This window comes from Coregonus lavaretus, assembly GCF_964263955.1.
Source record: "Coregonus lavaretus genome assembly, chromosome: 16".
In the NCBI taxonomy this organism is placed as follows: domain Eukaryota; kingdom Metazoa; phylum Chordata; class Actinopteri; order Salmoniformes; family Salmonidae; genus Coregonus; species Coregonus lavaretus.
The window spans coordinates 7,734,241-7,745,331 of record NC_140003.1 but is presented as its reverse complement, the minus strand read 5'-3'; the positions used below and the strand labels follow the sequence as shown (position 1 = coordinate 7,745,331).

At 41.7% G+C, this 11,091-nt stretch overlaps 1 protein-coding gene across 1 annotated transcript in view; it reads right to left on the bottom strand.

Annotated features, from left to right (window-relative positions):
* Positions 1 to 555: 555 nt before the first annotated feature.
* The window catches only part of LOC311143338 (E3 ubiquitin-protein ligase HECW2-like), a gene marked incomplete at both ends in the record, with an annotated part of 54,760 nt that continues 44,224 nt past the window's right edge, over positions 556 to 11,091 (bottom strand). The window contains 5 exons of the mRNA XM_084179180.1: positions 556 to 667; positions 2,354 to 2,466; positions 2,789 to 2,874; positions 3,122 to 3,236; positions 7,665 to 7,811. Of these exons, the coding sequence (XP_084035306.1) occupies positions 556 to 667; positions 2,354 to 2,466; positions 2,789 to 2,874; positions 3,122 to 3,236; positions 7,665 to 7,811 (573 nt within the window). The remainder of the gene's footprint in view (positions 668 to 2,353; positions 2,467 to 2,788; positions 2,875 to 3,121; positions 3,237 to 7,664; positions 7,812 to 11,091) is intronic.

The following is an 11,091-nucleotide window of genomic DNA, read 5'->3' as shown; positions in this document are numbered from 1 at the left end:
TGTGTGTATGCTAGAAGCCAAGGCATTAGTCCATAATGTATTATAGTGTGCAAAGTCTGCAGCCCCAGAGTAGAAATTGACACAGTTCTGAGGTCCAGAGCACAAGGTCACTCCAGGAGGAAGCATATGGGATTAGGATAAGGTTTATCTGGGCTTGAAGTGCAGGCTGAACCCCTGGAGGAATAAGAAGGACTGGAGATACAGTAACCAAGGCCATTAAACTGATAAGAGATAAAGCACAATTGTGGTTGTTGTACGCAGGAATCGAACGGAGGGCATCAGTGCAGGTAAAAGAACAGTAACGTTATTCCAGGAAGTATGGGATCATGGAGCAGGGAGGTATAGCAAAGCCAGGGGGGTCAAATTGGGATTGTCTTGGTGGTGGAATTGTCCCCAAAAGTTTGTTTCAATGATAATTTATTGTAGATGTCTATTCAGTTTCCATTGTGTACTGTGAGTACTGTCTCGCCTCAAGCTAAGGTGGTGGTGGGATTTCCTCTCTACCATAGTTTTTTCCCAATTCAACCCCTGGCTGCGGCTGACATTTTGGAGAGGTTACTCCAGGCCAAAGGTGCTGGTTTCCTCCACGGCCGTCAGCATTTTCTCGTAGAGCATGGAGAACGATGGGTACGGCGGGAGGTCCAGACGGTTAAAGCATGTGTGAGCCCTGTAGAGAGACAGACCGATAGTGAGAGGAGTACACCCATGCGTGTACTATGTGCTTAATATACACACACATTCTACTTTATATTGTGCAACAGTGGCGGTCGGTGCCGTTTAAAATGGAGGATGCCGTTTATTTTTTTAGGAGCATGGCCTTATTTCTATTACAGCATATTGGATGACTGTCATTCATATTCCATTCACCCAACTCAATGTAACATCGATAGATTTAGGCTACTACATGATACTTGAATTTCCCTATACCTAGGTTGCTACAACCTATAAAATAAAGTTCCTTAGGTGCACAGGTCGAGATAATTTTTAATAATCAAGTGGACAGACAGTGACACATTCAATACCACTTTGCACACTCTTGCCTGAATCTAGCAGATCTAGGGTGTAATCATTAGTCCAACGGTTGCAAATGAGAGTTTCTATTGGACAAATTCAGGTATGTTTATCCCCGTTTCGTTCCCTTTGCTTCCATTCAAGATACTTTTTTCAACAGAATCGGCGGAATGAATATACCCCTAATCACACACAAACACAGTTCACTTTCATAGCAGCCACATACAAACAGCATGATCACTTTGCTGGTTGTAATTCATTCTCGCATCTACGCGCTCTCCTCTCTCACCTTTTCACTTCGCTTGTGGACTTCAGTGCACAACACATCAGCTATCTGTGACCAGGCGAAAAAAGCTTTCCAAGCCAAACATTCATATTATAAAAGCGACACACAACCTACATCATTGTCACCATCTCACGTAATTGTCAACATAGCTAATAGAACTAAACGCATTAGTAAACCCGCTACAATCATGCAGTACAGTGTACAGTCAGCAAGCACTTTAGCAGTTACACCGGCACGCCCGGTGGCAATAAATTAATAAAACCGAAAGCGTTCCAGTGTTGGATAGCAATAGCCAGCTAGCTAACATACTGTAGCATCCCTCTGTTTTTAGCCAGCTGTTTGAGTAGGCTAAACTAGCTAGCTAAGTAAGTGAAAGTGAAAAAATAGAAGACATTTATTTGTTCAAAACTGTTCAACTATTGTCTTTCTCTCTCTTTGAGTCAACTACTCACCACATTTTATGCACTGCAGTGCTAGCTAGCGGTAGCTTATGCTTTCAGTATTAGATTAATTCTCTAATCCCTTGATTGGGTGGACAAAATTGCAGTTCATGCTGCAAGAGCTCTGATAGGTTGGAGGTCGTCCTCTGGAAGTTGTCATAATTATTGTGTAAGTCTACGGAAGGCGGTGAGAACCATGAGCCTCCTAGGTTTTGTATTGAAGTCAAGTCAGAGGAGGACGGAAACGAGCTGTCTTCCAGCTACTTCATGGTGCTTCCCTATAGAGTGCTGTTGAGGCTACTGTAGACCTTCATTGCAAAACAGTGTGTTTTAATCAATTATTTGGTGACGTGAATATATTTAGTATAGTTGTATCTAAAAATGATAGTTTAATTTTTTTATGTTTCACTATTAAAACTTTTATTAAATTCACTGAGGAGGATGGTCCTGCCCTTCCTCCTCTGAGGAGCATCCACTGATGTGCACACACATCACATACACACACACACACACACACACACAGTACACACAAGAAAATGGCGACAGAAGCGGAAAATGTAGAATAGCTCACACAAACAGGTAGGCAAATATGGACAGACAGACAGGTGTACTGTACCTGGGTAAGGAGGTGATTTTGCCCCACTTCTCCACACAGAACCTGCGTGGTCCATTGCTACCTCTGAGGGAGGCAAAGCCCTCATAGGGAATACTGGATGTTCCTGTCACAAACTAGGGAGAAATACACAATGTTAACAATCCAATTTAGGTAACACTTCTTTTTTTTACAGGACCTAATAACCAGGTATTTACCTAGAAAATACATGTAAAAAAGGGCAATTACATCCATTTTTCTCAGAAATTACTTCTGGGTCACTAGGAGATTAATTGTAACAGGAAGTACCAATTTTAAGCAAGTAAATTCACATTCAATACCAGATAAATACCAGTGGTAACAGGGCTGTAAAATAAAGAGTTATTGTAAGTTAAGACTGGGGAGCTCAGCCTTTCGTAAGTATCAAAATCTGTTGGAGTTTCCCCTGAAAAGTAGTACCTGCAGCAGTCTCAGTCTCTGCTCATTGTTGAACCTCTCCACTGCCGCCCAGAACCAGCGGATGACTATGTGGCTGTCATGATACCCTTGGGAGAAAGATGGAAGCCTCCTGTTCTTAAAAAGTACAATCTGTAACGTTCATGTCCAGTCAAAAGTGTTGCCCCTGCACTTGTTTGTAAACTGGGTGGGTTGTTTGGGGCCAAGCAGTAACACCTGATTCCACTAATCAAAGTCATGATCTAATCTTTGAAGACTAAGATTAGCAGAATTAGAAAAAGCTTGCCCCCACAACATCTGACCCTCCCAGGCCCACCACAGCTCCCCTGTCTCTACCTCCTCTGTACTCGGTGTTGTTCCTCCAGTCTGCCAGGTCGATCTCTGCAGTGCCAGCGATCACCAGCTCCAGCTCCCGGGCATCAAACACCGATACCAGCCGCACGTCCACCACCTAACCAATGCATGTCACAATACTAATGTATTATCTATCACAGAGACATTGCCACCTGGCCAATACATATTGCAATACTGATACACCCCTAATTAATTCAGAGTAACCACATGGAATGTTAATGGCCTGCATGATTATCTATTTCATTATATCTACAGTGAGGGAATTAAGTATTTGATCCCCTGCTGATTTTGTACGTTTGCCCACTGACAAAGACATGATCAGTCTATAATTTTAATGGTAGGTTTATTTGAACAGTGAGAGACAGAATAACAACAACAAAAATCCAGAAAAATGCATGTCAGAAATATTATAAATTGATTTGCATTTTAATGAGGGAAATAAGTATTTGACCCCTCTGCAAAACATGACTTAGAACTTGGTGGCAAAACCCTTGTTGGCAATCACAGAGGTCAGACATTTCTTGTAGTTGGCCACCAGGTTTGCACACATCTCAGGAGGGATTTTGTCCCACTCCTCTTTGCAGATCTTCTCCAAGTCATTAAGGTTTCGAGGCTGACATTTGGCAACTCAAACCTTCAGCTCCCTCCACAGATTTTCTATGGGATTAAGGTCTGGAGATTGGCTAGGCCACTCTAGGACCTTAATGTGCTTCTTCTTGAGCCACTCCTTTGTTGCCTTGGCCGTGTGTTTTCCGTAATTGTTTGCTGGAATACCCATCCACGACCCATTTTCAATGCCCTGGCTGAGGGAAGGAGGTTCTCACCCAAGATTTGACGGTACATGGCCCCGTCCCTCGTCCCTTTGATGCAGTGAAGTTGTCCTGTCCCCTTACCAGAAAAACACCCCCAAAGCATAATGTTTCCACCTCCATGTTTGATGGTGGGGATGGTGTTCTTGGGGTCATAGGCAGCATTCCTCCTCCTCCAAACACGGCGAGTTGAGTTGATGCCAAAGAGCTCGATTTTGGTCTCATCTGACCACAACACTTTCACCCAGTTCTCCTCTGAATCATTCAGATGTTCATTGGCAAACTTCAGACGGGCCTGTATATGTGCTTTCTTGAGCAGGGGGACCTTGCGGCCGCTGCAGGATTTCAGTCCTTCACGGCGTAGTGTGTTACGAATTGTTTTCTTGGTGACTATGGTCCCAGCTGCCTTGAAATCATTGACAAGATCCTCCCGTGTAGTTCTGGGCTGATTCCTCACCGTTCTCATGATCATTGCAACTCCACGTGGTGAGATCTTGCATGGCGCCCCAGGCCGAGGGAGATTTACAGTTATTTTGTGTTTCTTCCATTTGCGAATAATCGCACCAACTGTTGTCACCTTCTCACCAAGCTGCTTGGCGATGGTCTTTTAGCCCATTCCAGCCTTGTGTAGGTCTACAATCTTGTCCCTGACATCCTTGGAGAGCTCTTTGGTCTTGGCCATGGTGGAGAGTTTGGAATCTGATTGATTGATTGCTTCTGTGGACAGGTGTCTTTTATACAGGTAACAAGCTGAGATTAGGAGCACTCCCTTTAAGAGTGCTCCCCCATGGGTCAAATACTTATTTCCCTCATTAAAATGCAAATCAATTTATAACATTTTTGACATGCGTTTTTCTGGATTTTTGTTGTTGTGATTCTGTCTCTCACTGTTCAAATAAACCTACCATTAAAATGATAGATTGATAATTTCTTTGTCAGTGGGCAAACATACAAAATCAGCAGGGGATCAAATACTTTTTTCCCACACTGTATTTAAGATACATTACCACCTGCTGCATCGTTATCTATTACACAATACACATACTGTACATTACCACAATGTAACTGTGCAACATTATCTATTGCAGATACAATATCACTTGACCAATACATATCACAATGATGGACCATTATTGATGATGTGTGTGATGTGATAGGGCCCTGTGTTTTGTACAATCATGTCACATGACCTAGATTTGAACCTTTATTTAAAGCTTTTTCATCAAACTGTCCCCTTATCTTTATATTTCAGATGGTCCAGCACCATCCTCTGACAATTGCTTTCATTTTTGGTGCAACTAATTTCAGGATAAGGCTTAAAATACAGGATAAAATCATACTATAGTGAGCTCCTAAAGTATTGGGACAGTGACACATTTTTTGTTGTTTTGGCTCTGTCTCCAGCACTTTGGATTTGAAATGATACAATGACTATGAGGTTGATGTAAAACTGTCAGCTTTAATTTGAGTGTATTTCTATCCATATCGGATGAACCGTTTAGAAATTACAGCACTTTTTGTACATAGTCCCCCCATTTTAGGGGACCAAAAGTATTGTGACAAAATTCACTTATATGTGTATTAAAAGTAGCCAAAAGTTAAGTATTTGGTCCCATTTCATAGTCCACAATCAAGCTTGTGACTCTACAAATTTGTTGGATGCATTTGCTGTTTGTTTTGGTTGTGTTTCAGATTATTAGAAATGAATGGTAAACAATTTATTGTGTCATTTTAGATTCACTTTTATTGTAAATAAGAATAGTATATGTTTCTAAACACTTCTAAATGAATGTGGATGCTACCATGATTACTGATAATTCTGACTGAATCTTGTTATTGTAATTGTGAGAGGTTAGCATGTCTTGGGGGTATGATTACAGATAATCCTGAATAAATTCTGGATAATGAGTGAGAAAGTTAGATGCAGAAATACTGTATCATACCTCCCAAGAAATTCTAACATCCCCTGTTACTGTAATGGTGAGAGTTTAGCATGTCTTGGGGGTATATTTGTGCGTCTGTGACATTCACCACTTGAACTTCATAGTCATTGCATCATTTCAAATCCAAAGTGCTGGAGTACAGAGCTAAAACAACAAAACATGTGTCACTGTCCCAATACTTTTTGGAGCTCACTGGTGGTCAAAAGTTTTGAGAATGACACAAATATTAATTTTCACAAAGTCTGCTGCCTCAGTTTTTATGATGGCAATTTGCATATACTCCAGAATGTTATGAAGAGTGATCAGATGAATTGAATTTAATTGCAGTCCCTCTTTGCCATGAAAATGCACTTAATCCCAAAAAAAACATTTCCACTGCATTTCAGCCCTGCCACAAAAGGACCAGCTGACATCATGTCAGGTGATTCTCTCGTTAACACAGGTGAGAGTGTTGACGAGGACAAGGCTGGAGATCACTCTGTCATGCTGATTGAGTTAGAATAACAGACTGGAAGCTTTAAAAGGAGGGTGGTGCTTGAAATCATTGTTCTTCCTCTGTTAACCATGGTTACCTGCAAGGAAACAGGTGCAGTCATCATTGCTTTGCACAAAAAGGGCTTCACAGGCAAGGATATTGCTGCTAGTAAGATTGCACCTAAATCAACCATTTATCGGATCATCAATAACTTCAAGGAGAGAGGTTCAATTGTTGTGAAGAAGGCTTCAGGGCGCCCAAGAAAGTCCAGCAAGCGCCAGGATCGTCTCCTAAAGTTGATTCAGCTGTGGGATCAGGGCACCACCAGCGCAGAGCTTGCTCAGGAATGGCAGCAGGCAGGTGTGAGTGCATCTGCCGCACAGTGAGGCGAAGACTTTTAGAGGATGGCCTGGTGTCAAGAAGGGCAGCGAGGAAGCCACTTCTCTCCAGGAAAAACATCAGGGACAGACTGATATTCTGCAAAAGGTACAGGGATTGGACTGCTGAGGACTGGGAAAAGTCATTTTCTCTGATGAATCCCCTTTCCGATTGTTTGGGGCATCCGGAAAAAAGCTTGTCCGGAGAAGACAAGGTGAGCGCTACCATCAGTCCTGTGTCATGCCAACAGTAAAGCATGCTGAGATCATTCATGTGTGGGGTTGCTTCTCAGCCAAGGGAGTGGGCTCACTCACAATTTTGCCTAAGAACACAGCCATGAATAAAGAATGGTACCAACACATCCTCCGAGAGCAACTTCTCCCAACCATCCAAGAACAGTTTGGTGACGAACAATGCCTTTTCCAGCATGATGGAGCACCTTGCCATAAGGCAAAAGTGATAACTAAGTGGCTCTGGGAACAAAACATCGACATTTTGGGTCCATAGCCAGGAAACTCCCCAGACCTTAATCCCATTGAGAACTTGTGGTCGATCCTCAAGAGGCGGGTGGACAAACAAAAATCCACCAATTCTGACAAACTCCAAGCATTGATTATGCAAGAATTAGCTGCCATCAGTCAGGATGTGGCCCAGAAGTTAATTGACAGCATGCCAGGGCGGATTGCAGAGGTCTTGAAAAAGAAGGGTCAACACTGCAAATATTGACTCTTTGCATAAACTTAATGTAATTGTCAATAAAAGCATTTGACACTTATGGAATGCTTGTAATTATACTTCAGTATACCATAGTAACATCTGACAAAAAGCAGCAAACTTTGTGAAGACCAATACTTGTGTCATTCTCAAAATTTTTGACCACGACTGTATGTCACATGATTGCGCAAAACACAGGGCCCTACCTCATAGAAGCCTCGCACAAGGCTCTCCGTCTGCTGAGCAACACCCCTTTCGATGCGCCACTTAACCATGCCCTCGATGTACTCCTTCTTATTCTTCTCTGACACTGGAATACCTGCCCCGCCTGGCTTCAGCTCTCTCTCTGTGATCTAAAGGGCCGTAGAGATTGATACACAATATCGGGTGAATCATAGTCTGGGTACCAGTCTTTTTAGCTAGCATTCCACTTCTTGACAGTCCTGTCATTTGCCAAAGAGACTGGCCTTTCTTAAATCTTCAAATATGAACATTCTATCATTAATGAGCTTGAGGAGATCAGAGGATTTGATCCTGATTAGATAACCCTCATAGCTATCCTCCAATCACAAAGGTTATGCAAATATTGGTACTCTTTGGTCTCCACAGATCCGTTGGAGTTTGGTTGTTAAGCAACTGATTTTAGTTGTCCAGAGGAAAACCAGTCTGTCAGAAGTTGTTAGCGCACATCTAAATTCTCAAATTAAATACATACTGCAATTCCAACCACAAATATCATACAGCAACTTGCCTAGCTAACAGCTAAATGTTGGTTTTTGACTTTTATACAGATGTTGGATGTTAACTTGATTACTCTTTTGTCACTGAGAATGTTCCTGTTGTTTCAAGAAATTCAAATGAGCCTAGTGATTCCTTGAAAATGAGCAGTTCTCTTTCTCTCCATGGGGGGGCAGTTGAGTCATTGGGTCTGCTATCAAAATAATATTATATTTTGCTCGCTCAAATGCTAGGCCTGGGTATTATTACCGGAACATTCAAATGTACAAAAATTTATCTGAAATGCAGCCATACACATCATCAACCGTTGTTTTATATAGCTTAATAACAGAAGATAGATATTGGTCTCCACTAGGCTACGACATACAAGTGTGGAGTGTATCCTAAGGTTACGAATGACCTGTCAAGATTTTGTTCAATCATTGCCAGGGGTGGTCTAGATTTAGGGTCGCTGCCTTCAGCCCGCACATATAGGCCTATCGTGTCGTTCTGACACAAATAACTCAATGCCCCTGATTGACTTGATTTAGTTACACATTACAAAAATGGACAGACCAGGGATAATTTAAGTAATGACCATACCAGACACTTTTGGATAACATAAATAGGAAACAAATAAAATAATAACAGTATGCTACACCAACATTAGTTTCCATTCATACAGTGTCAGGTAAATTGCAACAGTATATTTGCCATGGTAAACGAGGAAATACTTTATTTGTTATTGTATGGAATGATTGTCAAGTAGATCAAATCGACCTTAGTCTGTTAAAAAGGGACTACGTTTTTCCGATGACAATACCAACCAGAGGGCGAACATATTTTGAAAGACTTTGGTTGCAAGCAGGACTAAGGCAGAGAGGAAGAGGCGAAGCGACACTTACAAATATGTACCATGGTACTACTATGGTACTTTCATTCATACCATGGTACTACAATGGTACTTTCACTTATACCATGGTATATTCAGAATCATGGAAATGTACCATGGTTTTGCTTTACAGTATGATGGTAGTACCATGTTACTGCCATTGTACCTAAATATTACAATGGTACTTTCACTTATACCATGGTATATTCAGAATCATGGAAATGTACCATGGTTTTGCTTTACAGTATGATGGTAGTACCATGTTACTGCCATTGTACCTAAATATGACCATGGTATTGCATCATTTATACCATGGTAGATGTGGATCATGGAAATACCATGGTTTTAACCTGCATTATATATTCTACCATGGTAATGCACAATTATGATAAATGGTATCAATAATTATCATATTGTACCATGTTTATTAATTGTGCGTTACCATAGCACAATGGCAGTATAATGCATTAAATAAATAAACCGCTCAAGGTCAAAAGAGGTTAGTTGCAGTAGCAGTGTGTGGGTAAAATCACTGGAGAAGCCAAGCATTTAGAAAAACATGTTGACTCACCCTACTTGTAGAGAAATGCCAATACCATCCTCCTCTCTTTCATGTTGACGAAACGGTCTATCACTCTGTCATACAGTACACGCTTTTATTTTTTGTTGTCCTAGGCTATCTGGCTAAAATGCTTGTTCGCTAGCCTAACTCCCATTCATGAGAAACAATTCAAGTTGTTTCTGTTGATGACGTGTGCTCTCAAAGCGATTTGATAGGAGAGACATCAATTCTAATCTTGCTTCCCTTGACACCTTTCTTTTTTTACCAGGACCATTCACAGTTGAGCTCGCTCAGTTTAGCTCAACGCTGATTGGCTAACGTTTTATACTTTTTTTGTCAATGCACGCCAAATGCTCGCTGGCTTCTCTTGCATTCAATGCTACGGGCGGCAACGATGTCATACTCGTTTGGACCAGACAGCATCAGATACAGTGGGGAAAAAAAGTATTTAGTCAGCCACCAATTGTGCAAGTTCTCCCACTTAAAAAGATGAGAGAGGCCTGTAATTTTCATCATAGGTACACGTCAACTATGACAGACAAAATGAGAAAAAAATTCCAGAAAATCACATTGTAGGATTTTTTATGAATTAATTTGCAAATTATGGTGGAAAATAAGTATTTGGTCAATAACAAAAGTTTCTCAATACTTTGTTATATACCCTTTGTTGGCAATGACACAGGTCAAACGTTTTCTGTAAGTCTTCACAAGGTTTTCAACACACTGTTGATGGTATTTTGGCCCATTCCTCCATGCAGATCTCCTCTATAGCAGTGATGTTTTGGGGCTGTCGCTGGGCAACACGGACTTTCAACTCCCTCCAAAGATTTTCTATGGGGTTGAGATCTGGAGACTGGCTAGGTCACTCCAGGACCTTGAAATGATTCTTACGAAGCCACTCCTTCGTTGCCCGGGCGGTGTGTTTGGGATCATTGTCATGCTGAAAGACCCAGCCCCGTTTCATCTTCAATGCCCTTGCTGATGGAAGGAGGTTTTCACTAAAAAATTCACGATACATGGCCCCATTCATTCTTTCCTTTACACGGATCAGTCGTCCAGGTCCCTTTGCAGAAAAACAGCCCCAAAGCATGATGTTTCCACCCCCATGCTTCACAGTAGGTATGGTGTTCTTTGGATGCAACTCAGCATTCTTTGTCCTCCAAACACGACGAGTTGAGTTTTTACCAAAAAGTTATATTTTGGTTTCATCTGACCATATGACATTCTCCCAATCCTCTTCTGGATCATCCAAATGCACTCTAGCAAACTTCAGACGGGCCTGGACATGTACTGGCTTAAGCAGGGGGACACGTCTGGCACTGCAGGATTTGAGTCCCTGGCGGCGTAGTGTGTTACTGATGGTAGGCTTTGTTACTTTGGTCCCAGCTCTCTGCAGGTCATTCACTAGGTCCCCCCGTGTGGTTCTGGGATTTTCGTTCACCGTTCTTGTGATCATTTTGAC